The sequence below is a fragment of the Myotis daubentonii genome, chromosome 6 (assembly GCF_963259705.1).
Source record: "Myotis daubentonii chromosome 6, mMyoDau2.1, whole genome shotgun sequence".
Taxonomy (NCBI): Eukaryota; Metazoa; Chordata; class Mammalia; order Chiroptera; family Vespertilionidae; genus Myotis; species Myotis daubentonii.
The window spans coordinates 70,333,266-70,358,272 of record NC_081845.1 but is presented as its reverse complement, the minus strand read 5'-3'; the positions used below and the strand labels follow the sequence as shown (position 1 = coordinate 70,358,272).

At 34.6% G+C, this 25,007-nt stretch overlaps 1 protein-coding gene across 1 annotated transcript in view; it reads right to left on the bottom strand.

The window, feature by feature from the left end:
• The window catches only part of EYS (eyes shut homolog), a 1,266,634-nt gene that overhangs the window by 1,174,074 nt on the left and 67,553 nt on the right, over positions 1 to 25,007 (bottom strand). Inside the window, 3 exon segments of the mRNA XM_059702239.1 lie at positions 11,064 to 11,178; positions 23,449 to 23,576; positions 24,210 to 24,403. Coding sequence (XP_059558222.1) covers positions 11,064 to 11,178; positions 23,449 to 23,576; positions 24,210 to 24,403 — 437 coding nt within the window.

The following is a 25,007-nucleotide window of genomic DNA, read 5'->3' as shown; positions in this document are numbered from 1 at the left end:
ATTTTACAGTGAAATGAATTTCCAGTAGAATAAATGGTCCTCTCTATCATTAGGATGCCAAAAATTCCACAATGAACTCAGGTGACAGGGTAATATTGATTTTTCTACATCAATTTTATTTGTACCCATAGGGGTGTTAAAAAGTTTACATGAAAACACTCAGTTAGCTATTATTAATCTCCCCAGATTAATACTTAGAATTTTTAATACTACCTCCCATTGAATAAATGGATAAAGGAACAAACATTTGTTCAAAAATCTGTGGATGTCTGAAAACAGCTTTGAGCATTTATTAAGTTTCAAACTTTATTCATGAAATAGAAAAATAGCTCTTTATGTAAAATGGGTTCACTGGTAGTAGAGTGAATTTAGGGTGACTACTTCAACTGTTTGCCTGGACTTAACACTTTTAGCATTGAAATGCCTGTGTCCTATCAAACTGGTATGTTTAGTTGCCTAAGTAGATTATATATTCATAGTATTATTTCTGAAATGAAGGATGATAAGAAACATTTTCAATTAGTATATGATTAGAGAGAAAATAATCAGTTCTTCTAGGCCTCTATAATGTGTGTGTGTGTGTGTGTGTGTGTGTGTGTGTGTGTGTGTGTGTCTATGGGGGTGGGGGGCGGGTTAATTACCACAACATAACCTATCTAACACACTTAGCAAAAGTTCCCACCATCTAAATGTGAGACTAAATTTGGTACTGAGGGTTATTTCTATTTTGAAATATTTATCAACTTTATTACATTGGCTCTAATCTTATAAAATATATAGCTCATAATTCTGTAAGAAAACTAAAATTACATTTAGTGCAATGAACTTTAGTTGTTTATAGGGTGCTGAGAAAAGTATACATTGACAATAGCAATTTTAATTTTCTCATACTTGATTTCCCATTTATTTGTAAGAATTGAAAACAGTAAACAATTCAGAATTTGTACTATTTCTTTTGGAAGTGAGTAGGGTGCCGGAGGGTGGGGATCTACAGATAATGCGTTTAGAAATGAACATCTACCTAAATGTTGACAGTGAACTAACTGGAGAGCATTATTCTAAGTGAAATAAGCCAGTCAGAGAAAGATAAATATCACATGATCTCACTCATTTATGGAATATAATGAACAACATAAACTGATGAACAAAAACAGATCCAGAGACAGAACCGTCAAACCTCAGAGGGAAGGTAGGGGAGGGTGGTGATAAGGGGGAGAGATCAACCAAAGGACTTATATGCAAATGAACACAGACACCAGGAGGGTGAGGGTATGGGTGTGTGTGGGGGTAATGGGGGGGGGGGTGAGAAAACATATGTAATAACTTAATCAATAAAGAAATTAAAAGTAAAAAAAAGACTTTCATTCTTGGCCCTCATGAAAGTAAGCAAGTTGAACTATATTAAAAATATTAAAATTCACCATGACATACTTCTCTGAGGTGATTCTAGGTGATTTTCTAATTCCTTAAGGTCTTTTGTATATCTACCTTTTATATAAGGAGTTTTAATGAGAAAATTAAGGTACAATATGCTTCTCAGGGTCAATTAGGGTCATTTTAAAGTTGAGATCATTCACTTGGATGAGAACACTGGGCTTTTAATATCATTACTAAAAAGATAGAATACCACCGAAACCGGTTTGGCTCAGTGGATAGAGCGTCGGCCTGTGGACTGAAAGGTCCCAGGTTCGATTCCGGTCAAGGGCATGTACCTGGGTTGCGGGCATATCCCCAGTAGGAGATGTGCAAGAGGCAGCTGATCGATGATTCTCTCTCATCGATGTTTCTAACTCTCTATCTCTCTCCCTTCCTCTCTGTAAAAAATCAATAAAATATAAAATAAAAAAAGATAGAATACCCATTTTAAAACTATGCCTGAGTCAGGTATAACTTAGTGTAGTAAGAAGAAGAGAGGGACCTAACTTTTAAAAACTAAAATATAATTTGTTTCCTAATTCCTGTATTCATTGTTCAAAAAAAGATGAGTAATTTTAATTATCTTTACATGAAAATTTGACTGGGTGGTAGTGCATATCAAGCTCTTTTGGCATAATTATGTAGTTAAACTTTGTACATCATTGTAAAAAATTCTAGTCATCAGCATGTTGTCAAGCTGAAGTTTTTGTCAGTTGAGACAGAGTGGTCATCCATCTGCCTGAAATTCTAGATCCCTAAACCATCTGTGTCCAATCCCAGATTTAAATAGGAAAATGTTATAAAGAACTCGGGAAAGGAGGTAGGAAACATACTTAAAATATTTAAGTATATGTTTAAGTATTCTTAAATATGCTGAAATATTTATGAGTCTCTCTCTCTCTCTCTCTCTCTCTCAGTTTGAGGAAACAATTCCTTCTTATAATAGGTGGACACTGTTGTCAAACTAAACTTTGAGTTACTATTACAAACATGAGATAAGATCATACTCTGTCTAGTTCAACTGTGTGTGCCTGGAGCACAGAGTTTCCACAAGGTAGGTTTTAAATAAATATGCTTTCAAGAGAACAGTTAGTGATATCACACAAAGACAAGACGCAAGGAAAGAAACCTGCGATATTAAAAACAAAGGATAAAGACATTTTCCATAAAGATACCTGACTAAGGATTTCACTAAAGCTTATTGAGTAAGAATGAAAATTAGCTAACCCCTGGGCCTCTTTAATACCTGTGATTATATCTATAATCAAGATGTTGTCTCTAGTAAATTCTATGTGGTTCTCCCTGTGAACTGTGCATTGCCTCATTTTTAATGAATGCTTTTATTGGTCCCTTAGAGTACCAGGTAAAACAATTACTTCATACATTGTTAAAGATAAATCAGAATTATGTTGACCACAATTTATAAAATTAGATGCCTCTGTTGGAAAGAACAGCATTTCTCACAAGACCTAGTTCAATGCCTGTTTTACAAACCAAGTAGCTGATAAGACCCCATTTCATTCTTGATTGTATCATGGGTGGATGATAAATTAGTAAGGCATGAACACACTTAGGATATTGTATCCACATGGGGCTAATCCTGCCTGCATACATGGCTACTGCTTCCCTAAATAGGTGACAAATGGGCCCCCCAAACATGCCCACCCTTTTAAAGTAAATGGGGGATTTTAACCAATGAATGATGAACCAACCAATCATTTTGCTGCTTTTCTTTATTATGACCTGCACCAATTCACCTGTGTCAATTAGTACAGATGGTCCTAAAACTCAAACTAGAAATGGCCACTAAACATAAGTCCAAAGTGACTTCCTTTTGTGTTTCATGAATGTCTTTTAAAGAGGACGAAACACCATTCTTCTCGTCAAATTTATGTTCAGTCAGAGAGCTCCTCTAATCATTTTAAGCCAGAAAACTTATTTTTTGTGTTAAAAATAAATTTTCCTGAAGTCTCTGTGTATTTGTTTTCTGCTGCTGCTGTAATAAATTACCATAGCCTTAGTAGTTTAACACACTCATTCTTTTACATATTTCTTGTGTTCAGAAGCCTGAAATCACTCCTACTGGGATAAATAAAGATTTCAGGAGGTCTGGTTGCTTCCGCAGGCTCTCAGGAGGGAATCTGTGTCCTTGCTGTTTTCAGCTGCCACATACATATCCTGTAGCTTGTGTACTCTTCCTACATCTTGAAAGAATACAACTCCAATCTCAGCTTTGGAAACCACATCACTTTCTCTGTCTCTGACTCCTCCTGTGGCCCTCTTATAAGGCTTATAAGGATGTCTGTAATTTCTTCAGGCCCATCTGGATAAGTCAGGATAAACTCATCCTAGCAAGATCCTTTTCTTAACTACATTTTCGAAGTCTCTTTTTCCACACGAAGTAAGATTAATAGGTTCTGGAGATGAAGATAAGGGCATATTTGGGGTGGGGGGGGCGCGTTATTCAGTTACCCATACACTAGATTCCCAGATACTGTTCATCAAAGTTTGCCTTCAGTTTCACCTTTACCTTTGATATCCCTTCTTAGGTGTTATAGCCTTAGTATTAATACAGATATTATGGCTCTAACTCCTATTTATGAGCTGCCTGGGAGAAGAATTGTCATCTTAAAGATCCAAAGTATAGTATAAATGACATTCACATAAATAACAATGTTTTTATAGTTTCATCCGTGATTTTGCCTTAATTATAAGAGGCACATTTTTAAATTGTAAAAAATTCTTATGGCAGCCAGGCCAGTGTGGCTCAGTGGTTGAGCACTGACCTATGAACCAGTGGTTCAATTGCCTGTCAGGGCACATGTCCAGGTTGCGGAGCATGCAGATATCAGCCAATCAATACTTCTCTCATCATGGATCTCTCTATCTCTCTCTCCTTCTCCCTTCCTCTCTGAAATCAATAAAAATATATTTAAAAACTCTTATGGCATATTTTATTACTTATTTTTTAATTTAATTATTAATAAAGACATTCTTCACCTTTAGTTTCCCTAAGGCACTTAAAGTATTCATATTTGTTTCCTTTAAATATGAACATTTCAGTTATTTACAGGGACTACATATATTTATATGAATTAAGCTGTCACTTCTTATACACAAGCTGTTTAATTTACTTTATTAATTGATATAAATTTTTGCTGAAAATGAGCAAAAGAGGTAATAGAACATAATGAAAATTTTCTCCATTCTTGCTCTTTATACATGAAAAATGGTTTCAAGTCAAACCAAATTTAGAAAGTATGAGTTTTTAAAATATATTCATCACTTAAAATCCTTGTTAAATTTCTTTCCATTAAATAGCTAGTACTAATTATTATGATCAAGCACAAGAAAACATGGAATAAAAATATATTTAAAAGATAGGCTGAAGAACTAAAATAAAGAAGTAATATAATGCACATGGAAAAGACTTAAAAGCTAGTGTGTAGATGCTATTCTCTTTCAAACACTGTATTAGGCAGAAGTTCACTTCCTTACCAAGAACCTGAATAAGATCAGTATAAATAATTCATCTATTGAAGTAGAGTCAGAGAACCATTAAGTAAAATGTCTCTGAAGGACGGAGAGGAGCAGAGGAAAACTATCTCTGAGTATAAGACACGGATCAGGAGATTATTGAAGTTGATCCTGAGTTTTATAAATCTGGACTCTTGCTCCTGCCTCCTCCTCTCTTAAAAACAAGTAGAAAGAGCTCTCTCTCTCTCTCACTATCACACTAGTTCATGCTACTTAATACAACTCTTCCAAACGTTTTATCTAAATATCCAATACTATATAATAGAAGCCTAATATGCTAAGTGTCTGGTCGGCCATTCAACCAATCATAGCGTAATACTCTAATGATATGCTAAGACCGCTCAACCACTCGCTATGACGTGTACTGATCAACAGGGGGCAGATGCTCAATGGAGGAGCTGCCCCCTGGTGGTCAGTGCACTCTCACAGCCGGAGCGCCACACAGCTGACCAGGATGAGCAGGGCCAGGATGAGCGGGATTGGCTCCTCCCTGGATCCCCGTAGGCCACACCAAGGGACCCCATAGGTGCACGAATCCGTGCACTGTGCCTCTAGTAATATAAATAAGGAGGAAACATACAAATAAATTAAATCTAAGTGAGTATTTCAGAGGGAAGTATTGAAAAGCAGAGCTTCTGAGAAGCAGCATATATCCCTCTTTCTGAATTGGATGTATACAGTCTCTTCCCAGCAAAGGAAGGAAAATAATCAAAAAGCGATTTGACTTAACCAACTGCATTGCACCTAACTCTCTGATTACAGGGCTCACATAAAGCAGACAAAGGCTTCTCAACCTGGGATCTATCTTACGTTATGGACTTCTACTAATTTGAAGCAGAAAATTCTCTTTTTTAAATTTGGGTTCTTTAAGCTTTCACAAAGTCTATTTTTCTTTCTGTGAGCAAGTTTACTACTCTCTAACTTCCAGAGCCTATACTTCCTCTAAGGCAGGTTTTCTCGACCACAGCAAGTAGATATTTTGGAACTGACATCTCTTCATGGCGGAGGCTGTCATGTGCATTGTGGGATGCTTAGCAGCACACTAGGCTTCTACCCATCAGGTGCCAGCAGCAGAACCAACTCTGATTTGTGACAACCAAAAATGTCTCAAGACATTGCTAAGTATCCCCTGAGGACACAGTCACTCTTGGTTGTGATAGGGATCTTCTTATACCTGACTTCAACTATTCTTTTCCAGAGATGCCCGAGTCTCTCAGCACAAACTATGACACTACCCATCCAGTCCTTAAACCTGAAGAAATATTTCTGAGGACTGAGAAAGAATGGAAATATTGGTGTGTTTATCCGGTTGAGGGTACAATCAGAAAGTATGTTGACAGCTTTGAATGTAGTTCTTGGGTCAAACAATAAGAAATAGTTTCAGTTTTTCTCTTCAATTTAAATTTTAGTAGCAGATCATAGTGTAAATTTTGGATTTTTATTTTGTGTATGTGTATAAAATTTTTCTGTGTTCATAAAAATACTTAGATATCCCAACCCCCTTTTTTTGATTTAACTTTTATAGTTTTTATGTAAACAACATTATTGAGGGGTATTTTGTGCATAACTATTTGTTGCACTTTTCACCAAATACTTCTCTCCCCAGATTCCATGTCAAGCTAGCTCCGACTATTTCATTACTAAGGGAGAGGTTGCCAGTGGTCAGTTCATGGAGTGTGTGCTTGTCCTACACAGAAGTATCCTTCAAATAGGCTCCCATCACGCACACGTGGCATAACTTGCCATTGCTAGAACGCTGTTGCCTTCTCTGGAAGGTTACTCCAGCACAAAGAAACAAAGACATCTACCTTCATAGAACTTAACTTTTGTCTCATAGGCAATAAAAAATCCACGGAGAAGTATATTGTTATCTGGTAAACAGGATGACAATAGTTGTTAAGAAGAAACATAGAGCAGGGTGACACATACGGGCTAGAAGGGAGTTTTTAACATTTTAGATCGGGTGTCTAGAGAAGGAAACATTGAGAAGGTATTTTGGAAAATGCTTACCTATTCTAGTCCCTGGAACCTCTAATAATGTGTGTTTGTGTGTGTGTGTGTGTGTGTGTGTGTGTGTGTGTGTGTGTGTAAGAGAGAAAGAGAGAGAGAGAGAGAGATTCTGTTTAAATTTCTGTTGTTGCAACTAAAATTCTAAAACTCTAAATCCTATCCCAAATGCAAATTTCACTCATATGGAATACTAATTTGAGCTTACTTCTTTCAGCGTGAGTTTGCATAAGTCACACTTGTTGAAAATAATTGTAAAAAGAAAATTAACTAGAGGATGGAAATAGAAGAAAGAAATAAAACAGATGGTAAAGTTAAACTAGAATGAGTTTTAAAGTTGTTGTTTTTTTCAGTTGACTCCCCTATGAAGACTTAAAAAGAAGAGCTAAAACATAAATTACATTCTTATGTCTGCATCTCTGAACCAGTTGCACAAGAAGAGAACCAAAATTGTTGTGTACAAAGCTCTCATGACATTTTCTTTGATGCTATAAAAAAAAGCAGCCAAGAATTCTAAGTCATAACATCGAGAACTTATAAAATATATGGATAAATGTAAATCAGAAATTGTGGCTCTAACTATATGTATTATCTATGAAAATTAATATTAGTAAATCATTAAAACTCTAAGGAAGAGAAATCCTTCATCATTCTTAATAGTTCTTAAATGCAGTGTCTGTTTGTTTACTTTATGTGTATAATATGAATTATATTCTTTGGCTGTCATTTATTCACTTTTATAAACATAAAAATGATAGTAAGAACATATTCTGTTTTTTGCCATGAGCTCTTAATTTGTTCAATGATTTATTCTCATATGGTGGTTATTAGAAATGTGACTCTCATTTGGAAAGTGACAATTGTTTTATCATGGGCACCATTTACATTATTAATGTTGAAAATGCAATTGACATTGTGAAAGTGTTGATTAGAAATTCCTCATCACAATCTCAATGAGAAAGTTCAGCATCCTTATGGCACTTTCATTATAAATAAAATGAAATGAAATAGAGAAATTTAACTCATAAGGGAAAGCATGGCATAGAATTAATAAGGTGCTAACCTTCAGGGTTTTTCTTTTAACCCCTAATGTTGCCTGTTACATTTAATATAAACTCTTAATCTTAAAGTCATTGTGGAGTGCGCTTTATTTTTCATATTACTTCAATTAAATGTATATTCAAAAATACATTTATCATTATACCGCAATTTTAGTCTAATCTCATTTACAGGAGCCAACACTGTAAAATTGTTGATTTATTTCATTTTAGCGTATGTTATACGTATCTGTATAATAAAAACATTATCCAGGTCCCAATGGCCATCAAAACTCTGATTAACCCTGGGGTTGAGTTAGCTCCAACTTTAATTCAGAGACTCTCTGTGATTCCCAAAGCCATTCTTCCCCATGATTCTCTCTGGTACCCTGCTTCTCTGTTGCTGTGTATAGCTGTGTATATTAATTTGTTCCCAGACTACATAGGTCACAGAATTCATAGACTTCACTGTTTCCATAAAGTCATTTCAAATATACAAGGGACATTTTATGTTAATTAAAATTATTATAAAGTCCTGAATGATTATGGGGATGGATGTCAATTTGTGTTATATATATTTTGAAGCTGTGCTATTAAATGTATAATTTCATTTGATAAATTGACCCAATTATTTTGATAAAACAAAGTTCTTCTTTGCTATTTCCTTATATTGAAGCCATTATTAATAAAGTTACACTAGTATTTATTTTACTTAATTGTTATGTGATATATATCTTTCCTATTACTTTACTTTCAAATATATTTGTATTTGTTTAAATAAAATGAGACTCTCTTAAACAACATTTGATTGAGTATTGCTTTATGTGCCATTAATAATATCTGTCTTTTTGTTGTTGTTAATCCTCCTCTGAGGATATTTTTTCCAGTGAACTTTAGAGAGATTCAAAAGGAGGGGAAAGGACAGAGAGAGAGACAGAGAAACATCGATGTGAGAGAGTCACATTGATTGGTTACCCCCTCCCCACTCACCCCAAAGGAGTGGGGATGAACCTGTAACTGTAAGGTATGTGCCCTGTGTCTATGACCAGAATCAAAACCTGTGACCCCTCAGTCGTGGGCTGATGCTCCAACCACTGAGCAACTGGGTAGGACAGAATAGTTTTTGAAAAATTACAGTAATGTTAAGACATTTAATAATGTACAGCATCATCACCTAAATTTTAACCCAATGAGAAAGCTAATAACATTCCTATCCTGCTAATATATAGATAATTGTTGAGGCACTAGAATAGATGAGATCTCACAGGGAAAAAGTGCTGTTAGAAGAAGAAAAACTTAAAAACAATGTCAGAGATAAAAACTCAGAGATCATCCTGAAACAAAACAGGAACCAAAACCCAAAACATAAACAGGATAATATAAAATAATTTCAAACCAAAGTAAGAAAAACATTTCAATAAGATAATTTCATATTAGGGAAACAATAGATAAATTTTAAAGAAAAATAAATGGTGGTATATACTTTATATTGAAAATAGATATGTATCAGTACTTGAAAGGATGTGTTCTCAAGTCACACAGAATAGGATTAGATCTAGCTTCATCTAACACTATTGATATGTGTAAACTAGAGGAAATATTTCAAAAGCTCAGTAGAAATTTTATTTTTTTACATAAAATGGAAAGGGATTTGTGTGTAGATCAAATAAGGTCATAATCATAAATGAAAAACTATAATGCCAAAGGTATTATAGCTGCTAAATAAATGTTATATTCTTATCCTATATATTCTTATATAGTAACAATCTTTCATTTAGTATATATGTACAAAAAGTACACATATAAATTTGTCCATGATCCATTCCATAAGTTGATTTTAATTATCTTTAAAAATATTTAAACATTTTATACTACAGAAAAGAGAAAATAATAAAATAAACAACATAATCCTACCCTCCTCATTTGCAAAAAATCCATTTCTTTTAAAAAAACAAAGCATTACAGATACATAGTAAGTCCCATCTGTACCCTCCCTGATTTTACTCTCCCACCTGTCTCCTTGGAGGCAGTTCTGATGAATTCAGTGTGTATGAATAATTCTCATGTATGTGTTCACTTTGCTATAGACTTCTGCAACCGCAAAAATAGGAATTTTAAAACTTAAACTACATATTATCACACTGTACATATATAATTTTAATAATATTTTAAAAGTCATCATTATGTTTTGGTATTTATAAGTATTAATTCATGTAGCTATTGCTCATCTATTTTAACCACTTTTCATAATTCTGTGGTATGACATTGCCATGATAAATTTATCCATTCTCACACTGTAAGCTTTAGTTTGTTTCAGATTTGGCATGAAAATTCTTCTATATGTCTCATTCAGTACAAACCTGATAATTTATCCAATAGACATACCTGAAAATAGAATTGCTGAATTATAGGATATGCCTTCCTCTGTGTAGCATACACACTAGATTTGTAAAATTATTTCAAACACTATCCAGCAAAAAACCCAAAAACTTATTTTTTTATATATCCTGATTAACAATTACCAGGTTAATTTTATTTCCCATCTGGTTTAAGAGCTTAAGACATTAGTATCTGTGGTCTTATATAGAGAGATATATCACCAGTACTCAACTAGTTATACTCTTATTTCATAATAAAGTCACTGCCTAGAACACATCAATGGCCTCCCAACATAATTCTAAGTTAAAAATCTCTGCCCTAGCTGGCGTGGCTCAGTGGATAGAGCGTTGGCCTGTGGACTGAAGAATTGCAGGTTCTATTCTGGTCAAGGGCACATGCCTAGGTTGCAGGCTTGATCCCCGGTAAGGAGCATGCAGGAGGCAGCCAATCAATGATTCTTTCTCATCACTGATGTTTCTCTCTCTCTCTCTCCCTCTCCCTTCCTCTCTGAAATCAATAAAAATACATTTTAAAAAAATATTACTAAACTATATATAATATATTTAAATACCCATATAAGGATGCATTTATCTGGCTTAGATTGATAAAAGCATTTGAAATACAAAGTGCCTGAAGCTATTGTGTTTTGATGTGCTAAATTACTTTGCCATGTATTAAATTACTTACTCTGAATCTTCCAATTATATTGAAACACCATCCTTCATTCAGACAGTCGATGCTGAGCAGTCTAGAGTGGTCAATTACTTTCTCACAGCTTTTTCCAGTAAATCTTGGCATACAACTGTAAAAACATCAGTGTAAATAAGAAAAGCTGCCAATTAAATATTTTCCCTAAAGTGTATTAACAGTTTGACAAAAATAATAATGCTTTGTTTAAATTGCATTCAACATATATTATTGCATGATATTTTCATTCATTAATTTTGTCTGAGCATACTTGCGTCCTTTGCAAAGGAGAAAGGATTTACATGTTTAAAAGGATTAAATACATTTTTATTGATGGTTTTCATATTGCCTTTGAGAATTTAAGAGTAAATCAATTTTAGTCTAACTAGATATTAACAATAAAATATAGGTTATAGAAAACTGTTGGAATAAAAGAGACCATTATAGAAATGTGAAGAAAAAGATGACACATGAGATTTTTAATCTTTAGTAGAGCTATTAGATACTGATGACGTACTATCAGAATTTGATGATACACAAGAATTGTAGACATAGTGTAATGAGTTACATTGGAAAATAATAGCATGGTCATATTTGGGCTAATTTTTAAATAAAGCACTCTTGGAGTATATGTGCATGACAAGAAGGTTTTTTTGTGTGTGTGTTTTTTTAATTGTAATGTAAGTGCCTAATGTTAAGCTTTTGATTTCTGAGGCACCCATTTCAAAGACGTCCATTTTGATCAAATACACAAATTGGCTGCCTATATGACATCTACTAGCTACACAAATAAGTAACTAGCCAGGCCTACCCTATCCATGAAGTCTCCCTTTTAGAAAGCCCTGGGTAACCTAGATAACAGGCCCCTTCGGTGACTCTGCTTTCCTCTCCCCGCGCCCTAATTTTTCTCTTATGTTTTAAAATCACTGATACAAAATAAACTTTTGGAACCCTAAGCACTCCACCCTCAACCATAATAATGGCAGAATCCCAGGTCTGTGCTCTCTTTCTCTCTACCTGCTGCCTTGCTGCCTGGCCCTCGAAGGTGCTATTTATCCTCCAGGACCTTTGAGTAATAAGCTTTGCATTTTCAGGTTCCCATATGGTTGTGCTGTGCACCTCACAGTTATAGTAAGAACCTGAAAGATCCTGTGCAGCCACACACTGGCTCCAGTTGGAGAAATGTTTCTGAAACTCACCACAAGCAGCCGGGACCCAGGTGACTGCCCCAGGCATTCCCACATGAGGAACAAATCCGGACTCCAGCTCATTAGCTGCAATCAGCAAGGTGTTAAAAGCACATACTGGTGTGTTCTGGCTTCCTTTGCACCCACGCTCATTAATTTCTGAGAAAATATTCCTGTACTTTAAATCACATTTAGTAAACCAAATGGGGTACTAAAATAAATGACTGTGTGTTTCTTTAAAGTAAACATTAAAGAATTAAGGCCAAAAATTATACTTTTTAAGACTATGTTGTTACAAGCTGACTTAATAATGAAATGAGTTGTACCATATATTTATTACTTTAAATTTCTTATTAGAACAAAGGATAATTCATAAAAGAAGAAACCAACGGCCTTGCTATCACAGTCCAACTGAAACAGCCTCAGTAAAACATTTTTATAAATTACCTTTCCTACAGTTTAAGGCACACTTTTGAAATTCCATCTTATATAATTGAATCATTTCTTCGTTTATATCAATAATAACCATCCATTTTTTTCTGGATCTACAATGTGCTGCCACTAAACTAATTGCTTTTACACAATTTTATTATTTTTTCACTCAATGCTTATGAACCCTATGTGAGATATATTATCACCACTATATTATAAATGAAGAAACATACTGAGAATTTGTTAGTATTGTTTTGGTCATATCACTAGTTTTACAGCTGTTATTAAAATTAAGTATAGTCTAAATTTAGTTGATTGTACTCTGCTACTCCATTGATGCCACCTGTTAAGATATGTTTACCTAACTTCTCTCATTCTGAGAACCTAACCAGTGATCCAGAAATGATTCCAAACACCGCTTTGCTTTGATCCAGAAATGATTCCAAACACCGCTTTGTCAGGAAAAGTCTCATTTCTACCCTTTCCTACTTGGGGTAAGGCTGGCAGGAAGAAGGAAGCTCTAGAATATCAAATTTTGGTGAGTTCCTTATGAGTGGGAATGAATTAAACTGGCCAAGACTAGCTAAGGACATCCGTGGAACTTGGATTTATGTTATTCTGGAGTATGGTTTAGAGACAGAAGGGAGAGTCAGGGCTGTGAATGAAATGAAGATCTCTCAGTCATTAATGAGATCTGATCTATAGGTTGCTGGATGAGATTAGGCAGCAGCAACTTGGAGAAAGATGTTTCTAAACACAGGGTTTATTGATCATGAAAAATTGGGCCAATGTGTTAGCACTTTCACTAAGAAGGAAGCCCCCAAACACCATCTGTGACCCTTGGCCCAGGGAGGTGTAACCCAAAGGCAGAGAATTAGAAAATGCCGCTGCGCCAGCACCCTCACTATATACTGGGTACAACATGCGCATTAGCTGGATTCCACTTGGAATTGATCCTGAAGTGTGATGAAAGAAGTTTAAAAGATAAAATTTGAACTAGCATGCCTAGATTTATTTATAAGTAGTTTAGCATTAAAATGGGTGTAAATTTTTACAAGACTGTATTTTGGAGACGAATGAAGGGGCTATGATAGCAATACGGGAGAAATGACATGTATCCTATAGCAGTGTGGAGAAGAAAAAATAGAGGAGACATTAAGGAGACAGAATGAATAAGACTTGATGAAATCTTGTTGACATTTATTAACAGGAAGGAAACTACAGTGTCAAGTAGTATTTGGTAACTTTCTTCATATAATTAATATATTCTCATTTAATAATTTTACAGTATTTCTCTTCTCCTAGTTTAAGTTATTTATTGCACTTTTCTTCTTCATAATTAAGAAAGGATACCAAATATTTTCATTCCATTAATGGTAACCTTCTCTTTCGCTGATATATAATCAATCACATTCTTTACTATTTTTTTGCAAACAAATTTTTAATTATTTCACTAATGTGGATACATAATTTTGATACCTATGTGTGTGTTTTTTCCCTCCCCACTACAAGGTATTGCTTAAATAACTTATTTTACTTCTAGATCCTAAATACAGTCTCCTCCACTGGATATCCAATTTCTTTCAGGGGTCTTTTTTAACATCCAGATTTTATATCATTATCAATTTAGATTTACCTTCGTGAGTACATGTTGCTTGTATGTTCATGCACGTGTGAACATGCACACACATTTTCCCTATTCTAGTCCATTTTGTATTTAGTAAGAATACTTATTTTCTTCATATACATGACCTGAATTTTAGTTTTTCTGAATCTTAGCATACACATAAATATTTCTCTCAATAACCCATATACAGCAGTCAGGTAAAATATTTGGGGAAGGCAGTATTTTCTCCCAGTAGCTCATAGATGTTTTCCACTGTTTCTGCGGCTATAAATGCTATTTCACTGTCTTGCAGCTACCTGTATTACAAATAAACAATGTGGTGTCACTCTGATTACTTTTTCTTTGTAAGTAAATTGTCTTTTCTGCCTTGCAGCTTGATAGGTACTTCTCTATCCATCAATCTAGCTTGGCTAGAAAACCTTTTTAATATGCAAACTCAGTACTTTCTCCAACTCAGAGAAATATTCTACAACTTGATTAATGATTGCTTTTCCTCCATATATTCTTGTTACTCCTAGAGCTGCTATCATTCACATGTTACATTCCCTTGATCTATATTCCAAGATACTCAACTTTCTTCATCATGATTCATTAACTAATTCATCCATTAAGTCCTCAACAAATAATTCTTGAGCTCCTGCTATATAGTTATTTTTCTAGACATGGTGCATATTTTGGTGAACAAATTCCTTTCCCTCATGAGGGTCATCCTTTAGTGGGAGAGGTCAAGTTAAAGTGGATAAGTAGTGGCTATTTTTCCCAAGTTTGGCAGGGACAGCTTCATGGGCAAATTACTATTTCATAAGGCCACAAGAGTTTACTGGGAGAATCATGTATGTACATGAAGATAAAAGCAGGTCCTCATTTCTTTATTTTTTCCTCTACTTTAAAACATGTTTCTTTCATGGAAATATCTTAGATTTCTATAATTTGGGACAGCATTTCCCTTTAAAATTTTCAACTAAATTATTTAATTAAATAGGATATTTTCTAGCTGGAGTCTTTAATATATATATATGCTCTCATGAATCTCCTGACTTATTTTGACTGTAGTTATCTAATTTAGTTGCCCTCTCTCTCTTCCAGAGACTCAAATACCCACAAGTTATATTTGTTTTATTTTCATTCATTTTCTTCATTTAATTTGCTGGTCTCTCTTGCATGAGATAGTTTTCTTTGCTAACTCATAGTTCTCAGTTCTGTTGCTACAATGTCCTAAGTGGTGAATCCTTCAGCAAATAGAGGCCAATTGGACTAAGAAAGTTGAAGCTACCAGTCTCCTCTTCAGAGTCAATGACCTGGCCTCTCTCCTCCAAGTTATCACTGACAATTTTCCCACTTCCTGCCGCTAAGAGGCTTTAGTCCTTCAATTCAGAACCTACTTGATTCTTTCTGGCAAAGGATACAAAAATACTAAGGGGCTGATTTTGACTTGCTCTCAAATATTTAAAGTACTTATACTGATTAAGTATGCACTATTTTCTAGGTATTGTACTGGTATTACTTATACTAATTTACAAAACATGAAAAATCTGAAGAAATTGTGTTTATTGAGAGTCAGAGAGCTGAAACCTCACTCATTTTAGCTGCCCAAGGTGTCCAGCAGCCATTCTTGTCAAAGTGATCAGCAATTTGAAATGCAGGGATGGGGGAGCGGGGAAAATGCCTGTTAGCCCAGCCAGTGTGTCTCAGTGGTTGAGTGCTGACGTATGCACTAGAAGATCACCAGTTTGATTTCTCTGTCAGAGCACATGCCCAGGGTTGCGGGTTAGGTCCACAGCGGGGGCATGCAGGAAGCAGCCAATTGATATTGATGCCTCTCTCATCTCTCACCTCTCATCAATGTTTCTATCTCTCTCTCCCTCTCCTTTCCTCTCTCTAAAAATCAATAAAAAACCATTTAAAAATACATTTTTAGATCACCATGTTTTTTAATACCCAAAGTATAGTTACATTTTTGCAAAAAAAGAAAAAAACAACTCACATCTATATATTTTTTCATAGTAAGCATGGAAGTATTAGGAAATAAGGAATATTTTGGTGAGACTGGAGGGTAAGAGAAACCTAAATAATAGTGATGGAAACATTTAAGATGTCATTTTTAGTGCTATAAAGGAGATTATATATAGAAAAGTAGAGAGAAACTTAAAAGATACACATAAAGGAAGAAAACAAATATAATGGAAATTTTATAAGTTAGTGGCAAAGCTAGGAAAAAATACACATCCTCTCCTGTCTCCCCCAACCCCCTCCCTGAAGATATTTCCCATAACTGCCTAAATTCCTCTGTATTATTAGGTTGGATTATTTCAATTAGGCCAATAATTTTTTAACAGTTGACTTAACTCTGTTTCTTGGGCAGAGTATCAGAAACTTTGTTCACTTACTTATGGAGTGAATATCACTGATTTAATGAGAGGCATCGGGCTCTGTTGGGGACATCGCAGTGAAGCAGAGTGATGACAGCAATACCAGAGCAAAATTTTATCATCAGCATTTTGGTAAATAGAGTAGTTAATGCAATATATAAACTCTGGATTATTTTTATTTCTGAAGTATAGAGAAGTCACAAAATAAAAATCAAACTAAATATATAGTGTATTTAAATATAATTTTGAAATATTTTTCAAAATATCAAGGAAGCCATAACATTAAAAATTAAATGTACAATATTATAACATAAATGAGTGCTAGAAAATGACTGAGGTAATGTATTAAAATAATGAAGTAACCACCCCATAAAACAGAAGAAAGTGGGAATTGAAAATTAAATATACTTGATTTTTTCAAAAAGAGCTGGCTTCAAAGACAGGATGGCAACAGGGTCTACTTTTGGATAGGGAGTATATTCTTGCTTAAAGTTTTCCATCTGCTGAAATAGCTCTTTTAAACTCTGTACGACTCTAGGGAATGAAAAGGAGATCCTTACAAAGTAACTCCAGACAGTTTCTCTGACTCTGTTATCTTGAAATACTCCCATCTTTTGTTTGAAGAGCTTGAGGGGGGTTTTGGTACCTCGTTTCAGGGCTTGAACCATTATGACTGAGTTATAAGTTTTATTTTAATGAAAGCATTGTGGTGCGCTTTTGTCTTTTGTTGTTTTTTGTTGTTGTTTTATTGAGTATAGATGGGGATTCTGATGCAGTTACTTGTATCAGTTTCAATACTTTCATGTACATATTTCACTTCTAGGGGAAAAAATAAAGTTTAAGGTAAATAAGAACTATCCTTACAGCAGAAGCTTTGTACTGCCAATATATGCTTATTTACTGTGACTTGTATGGACATAGACAAATGCCTAGACTTAAAGACTACTCATTTCATCAGTTTACCTTTTTTTGCATAAGCTGGGCAACTGAGTGACTATCAGATCCCACGATATAAATGACTCATTTCATAATTCTTTAAACCTTAAAATAAAATTAATAGACAAAAAGATCTGCATTTTGGCAGTGATATTAGCATGATATTCTTCAACTTCTGAATATAGAGAGCCAAAATAAAAATATTAAAATAGAAAAATTTTTTATCTTAATGTATACTATACTGTGGGGAAGGAAGAAAATTTTAAAGGCATATAAATATAACAGATAGTGATAAGTGCTATAAAAATTTAAAAATCAAATCAGGTGAAAATGGAGAGAGTAACTGAGAGGAGAGATTTTAGAAATGTTTGTCAAGATTGACTGGAAAGTCTTTTTTAGATGTTTATCTGAACAAAAGTCTGAGAGAAATGTATATCAAATTATTATGGTTTCTGGCAGAAGTTGAATAATCAAAGGGAACACAGTAGGAAATTACAGTGAGAAGATAGGCAGGAGCAAAATATGGCTTTACTTACAAGCATTTTAAATTAATTTAAATGTTGCAAGAGCAACCCCACTGAATGATAGTAGAGGGGGAAGTAGCATGATTTAAAAACATATACACTCTTTTGTGTGAGAAAGAGATAAGGGCCAAACCATCTTAAATTTGCTTTATCTGTAGCTCTTACTATATAAGAAAATGACAAATCTGTCTTCTAGTTGCTCTGGCCAAAACTTTAGTATATAAGTCTATACCTTTTTCCCCTCTAACCCACCTAGTATGTCCTTATAAAAATTCCCTTATACTGGGTTATTCTATTGATTACATCTTAAAACTATATCCATAATTCAACCACTTTTACCATGTCTTCTCTCCCATCTTGTTCCATCTCTATCTTCTCCTGTCTAGACTATTACATTAGTTTCTAACTGGTCTCTTTACATTGACTGTGCATCTACAGTTTTCAACACAACAGCCAAAGCATCATTTTAAAATATAGGATAATATCACTCACTTGCCAGAAACCCTGCAGTACTTCCTATTTTACTTAAAGTGAAGCTCAAAGACATTAAAATGGTATCTGCCGGATCTGCAACTGCCCTGATCTCCAGTTTCCTCTCTGTTCTCACTCCCTTCCGTTGCTTTCTTCAGACCAGTCTCATTAGTATGATCCCAATAGGATGGGGGCTTTGCGTTTGGTGCTCCCTCTGCCATAGACATTGTTCCCCTAATTCCGTGGTCGGCAAACTGCGGCTCGCGAGCCACATGCGGCTTTGGCCCCTTCAGTGTGGCCACAAAGTTTCAATTGCACTGTACATGCGCACCCACACGTGGTATTTTGTGTAAGAGCCACACTCAAGGGGCCGCAGTTTTCCCACCACTGCCCTAGAAGGCTGCGTGGTCCACCATGTCACTTAACTCACTACCCAAATATTAGCTTTCTCAATGATGCTGAATTTCATTCACTACTCTACATATACTTGCATGAAGAGTCAAAGCAACGAGGTCAAATGGAGGATTACTGAACTGTTCCAATGAAGATTTTTTGGTGGCTTGAAAAGAGTGTTAACTTCATAATGATGAAAGTGTTTATATTCATGAGATATACGTATGGGAGAGCTTGAAGGATTGCTGATGGACAAGAAGTAGATTGACAGAGAGATACAAAAAATCACAGATAAATCTAAAGAACAATGACAGAAAAGCAGGTGTATGTCAACCATTAATTTTGAATATCTAACCATTAATTTGGAATATGTTAAGTGTGAGATGCCACATTGGATATGCATGGAAATATACACAGGTTTACCTCGTGGGATGCAATATTAAGCACGTTTGATGTTTGCAGGTAAATAGAACATAGAAAGAGAGATAAGGAGTTTGAGAGTGAATATACAGGTATGCTTTGTAAAAAGGAAAATAAGGACCTGCCTAGGTTAAGGGACAGAAGAGAGCAAGTGCAGTCAAATAATTAGAGGTGCTGTTGTTTATAGAAACACATTATATAATTCTGTGGATAGAGTATATGAGTGAGTGAGCTTGAAATGCATGAAGTGTTGATTAGAGAGTGAAAATATATAAAGCAAGAGGTTGGGAATGTGCAATTAGAGGTTTTGATAAATTATAAGATATCACCATGAGAAAAGGGCCAATAACAGGAGGAGGAGTAAAAACTAACTGTAAAATAATTGTCAAATAATTTACACAATCACGATGGGTGAATTTCCAAAATTGATATAGAAATCATTAGGAAGATGACAATAACGGCAGAGAAAAGGACAGATGCTAAAACCTTTAGTGGGGTTGGGGGGGGGCAGGAATTGAGAAAAGAGGAGATACTTTGAAAAGGAGCATTGGAAGGAAGAAACAGAGAGAGAGAATGACATAGCTGATGCCATTTGCTAAAAATGAATAGACTTCTCCTTCAAGAACAGGAGGCAGAAGAAAAATAGTCAGGATATGGTAAGAAGGGCAAAACTTTCTCACCAGTTGTATACAGGTTAAGGAGAGAAAGGAAGGTATACAAAAGAAATTGTGGTATTATAGAATTGGCTGCTGACAAAATGTTCCTGAAGGCACAGTGGAAGAGTACTGGATATTAAGAAATGTTAGAAATTATATAGAGAATTTGATCAGCTATGCCCTAGAACACTTAGAGAATGCAAGATATTAATTGAACCTTTATGTACATAGGTCTGTACTAACTCTGTCATAATGTTTTATTATTTACTAGAGGTCCAGTGCATAAAATTTATGCACTGGGTGGGAGAGTGTCCCTCAGCCCAGCCTGCACCCTCTTGCAGTCCCGGAACCCTGGCTCCTTACCGCCCACCTGCTCACTGCTCCTTAGCACTGCCGCGGGGGCGGGAGAGGCTCCCGCCACCACCACTGTGCTTGCCAGCCAAAAGCCCAGCTTCTGGCTGAGAGGCGCTCCCCCTGTGGGAGAGCACTGACCACCAGGGGGCAGCACCTGTATTGAGTTTCTGACACCTTGTGGTTAGTGAGCATCACAGTGACCAGTCGTTCTGCCATTCGGTCGATTTGCATATTAGGCTTTTACTATATAAGATTACTTAAAAGAAAATTAATAGGTTCAGGACTAACGGGAGAAAAGTTGTACTAATGTGAGCATATGTTCTCAAAATGAAGCCCTTAGGGGACCAGATCTGAGAATGACTTCTGTCACCTGTAACAGTCCCAGAAAAATATAAAATTATATGAATAGCAGAAAATAGTCTTGATGAGGAAATATAATTTCAATAGTATATATTTTACAACCAAAATATGAAATTATAAAACTATATTTAAACTTTAACAACATTTTGGTTTGTTAAATTTTAGGATAATTTATTCAAAAGTGAAAGTTACCCTTATAAATAGGGCGTTGAATTTCAAGGAAAAAAAAATATAGCCACTCAGCTTTTGAGATAAGTAACTCAAAGAAATCGAGGTGTCCTGTTAGTTGAAAATTATTGAGTGACCAAGTACACACCTTTCATTAATTAACAAATTCTTCACTTAAATGTGTGACTCCTATTTTTAAAAGCATTTTTCAAAGTTAATGTGAAAATGCAACTGCATTATATGTTGAAAAGAAATATGTTGACCTATGTAAATTCTACTGTACACTGTTCTCTTTCAAAGTCACAATGCATGCTTAATTAGGTTTACTTGTGACAGAAATTGAAAACCTTAACTCTACCCATGGATGATATAGTGAGACATTACACATACTAATGAAATGTGGAAACTGACTTTAGAAAAATAAAATATGTTAAGGCATTGAATTGACACTGGAGTAGGGCCAACTATAATTGCTATTCAGTGACTAAGAAACATGTGAAAAAAAACCAAGCTGATAGTAAAATAGAACATTATTTTACTATGAAATATGTTAGAATCTGAGAGGAGAAAATAGAAGATTTAGAAGCAAAACCTTTGTATCACAAAATTTCTGATTTTACTAGTAGACATAATACTATGTAAAAAAAGCCTAATACACAAATCGACCAAACAGCGGAATGACCGGTGGAACGCAGGAGCTTCCCCCAGCCCAGAGGCTCCAGACCAGCCAAGGCGAGTGCCAGCCGGGGCCCCCTGATCACCCCGCTGGTTGCCCCACAGAGGAAGGTGACTGGCGGCAGTGGCAGGGGGCAAGGCTGGCCAACAGGCAGCACCAGGCTGGCCAAGGAGGGTGCCAGCTGGGGCCTCCTGATCACACCTCCGGTCACCCCACAGAATGGCCCCGATCCCCTGCCAGGCCTAGGGATCCTACCGTGCACAAATTTCATGCACCGGGCCTCTAGTTTTTATATATTTCATTATCTAATATCTTTTTTTTGGTTATCCATTTTCCCTGTAGATGATGAAATTTAAAAGAAAATCCTTCTAAAAAAAAAAAAAAAGAAAGAAGTCTTCTAAACAGCCAAAATATTGCTATTAATAGGGCCAATAAATGCATCATATTTAATTATATTATAAATAAATATTATAAATAACTGCATATTTACTCATATTTATATAATTCTTAGATATTTTTAAAAGTTGACCACTTTTCAAAGGAAAATAATATATATATATATACAAGTACTATAAGAACTAGAAATTATAAATTAAAAGTCAATATTTTTCTAAAAATAATAATTGAGTTTATTGGTAAATTGACTTAAGATTGAATGTATATACAAATTTGACTGTATGGGTTAGAACTTTCAATATCTTGGCATGATCATCAAGTTTCATTCTCTTTTTAAAATGTCACATTTTAAAAATGTAATGTTTTTAAACCTTATGTTTATTTTTTATTTTTTTTAATATATTTTTTCTTGATTTCAGAGAAGAAAGGAGAGGGAGAAGAGATAGAAACATCAATGATGAGAGAGAATTATTGATCTGCTGCCTCCTGCACGCCCCCTACTGGGGATCAAGCCTGCAACTCAGGCATGTGCCCTTGACCGGAATTGAACCTGGGACTCTTCAGTCTGCAGGCTGATGTTCTAGCCACTGAGCCAAACCGGCTAGGGAAAACCTTATGTTTAGATTCCTTTAAAGTTGATGGAAATACTATCCATTGTACAACTGTGATATGTATACATGTTCTAAGTTACTTTTTTCCAGTGTGTTTTAAGTCTTTCCTGTACCAGATATTTTAATTTTCTGCTTTTATGAATATTCTAAAACTTGAGCCTATTTATTGCCTTTCAGTAATGCCTAACAGAACTTACTTTAAGCAGTCACATAAAACCCAAGCAAGAGTGGAGAGTACAAATTATACTTCTTAATGTTGTGAGGAAGTATCTATAAAGCTATTTATGATGGACTAAAATTATAGACCCAGATAACTAGGTCACTTCTATCTTTTACAAATGGGTAATTTTTTTTTTAGCAATTCTTATTTAACTAAATCACTGCTTCCTAAAAAGTTTGCCTAAAGGCCCTAACTGAAATTTGTTAGCTGAGATCTGTGAATTGAAGGAAGAGATGGTTGCTCTATACTTTCAAAATATAATGTTAACATTGTATGTATATAAATAATAATAAAGGTACTTACATCAATCTCTTTTTTTAGACCTTCAAATATTATTTTATTCTAAAAACCATCATTATGAAACAAAATATATGTTTTACAACTTTATGCCAAATTATATTTCAGAATTTCTTAAATATTTATTCAAAATCAATACCACAATAATTAAACAACATGAAATCACATTTAAAAGTTTCTACTTTAACTTTAAATCAATTATGTTATTAAATAAAATTTAGGTTTAAAACAGAACATTTATTTAAAACTCATATATTTTTATTTAATAAAATAATAAATGAATTATACCTGCAATGATAATCTTTCTCACAGTTTATATATGTTGCATTATTCTTGCAAGGAAATGAATCACATGGTGTTTGAAGTCTCTTACAAAGCTTGCCTGTCAATATTGGTGCACAAATGCATATGGTAACCTTGGGAACATTAAAAAGTATTTTTATTAAAGTTTTGAGATACTTCAAAGATGATGAAATGATGGACAGTATTCTCATAAGCATGTAGTCGAAGTTTTCTTTACAACAATGTGGAGGATTTTACTTTCCAAAATGTCAAAACAATTCACATACTTCCTAACTATGTGAATTCAACACTCCTCTAATTGAGAATTGGGGACTTTATTTCTCCCACTTGAATGTAAGACATTTCTGACTATACAAAAAGTGATGCTCTGGGGCTTTCAAAGACAAGTTTAAAAGCCATACGGTGTCAATCTAATTATTTTGGAACCTAGTCCCCAAGCCATGCAGGGTAGTTAGATAAGGTTCTGGCTGATGGCTCCAGCTTAGGTCCCAGTTGACAGCCCGCATAACTACCACACATGTGAGTAAACATACCTTTAATATTGAAATATGAATTCAAATGAAAATATTACTAAAATAAGAGTGATTTGTGGGAACTATTAATTATTTTTAGTATTTAAGAAACGTAGATATCTTGAGTTTGAAAATTTATAATAATGGAAACTATAAATTTTTTACTTTTGAAATAGTTTGGTAACTGTCAAAATGTTTTAAAACCACTCTCTTGTATGTTAGATTCAGACTTACATTTGAAATATCATTGCAGTCATAACCATTCTGACATGGTATTAATGAACACTTCTTGTCATCAATTTCACAGTCTTGATTGAGAAATCCTTCTGCACATTCACAAATGTAAGCAGAGCTTTCATTTTGACAAATTCCCCTTTTCCAACAATACCAAGAAACACAATGCCCCATTGACTCTTCACAGAATGGACCTTAAAAGATCACACACAAAAATAAAATATGAACATAGATATGTAGCAAAACTTACGATAGAAAAAGTCTCTAGAGTTCATGGAACCTTTTCTTTACCAAAATTTTAGTAGTATAATTTATATATCATGGGATTAATCAATTTCAAATAAATAATTCAATAACTTTTGCAAATGTATTGAGCTCTTCAACCATCAGCACTATCCAGTTTTAGCACATTTTCATGACTCAAAGATGAGCTCATTTATGATGATTCTTGGTTCCCAACTCCAGTCCTAGGCACCATTAATCATACTGTCTCTATAGACTTGGGTTTTCTGGGCATTACATAAACAGAATGGTACAATATGTTGTTTTTTGAGATTGGCTTCTTTTGCTTATCATAAAAAAATTTGAGGATTTTTCATGTTGTATCATGTGTCAGTACTTTGTTAGTTTTACTGCCAAAGAGAATTCACAATGTATTCAACATTTTGCTTACCCATTCATCAGTTAATGAAGATTTGGCTTGTTTTCACTTTGTACTTTTTATTGAGATATAACTGATATTTAATATTATATGAGTTTCAGGTGTACAACTTAATGATGTAAATATTGAGAAATGAG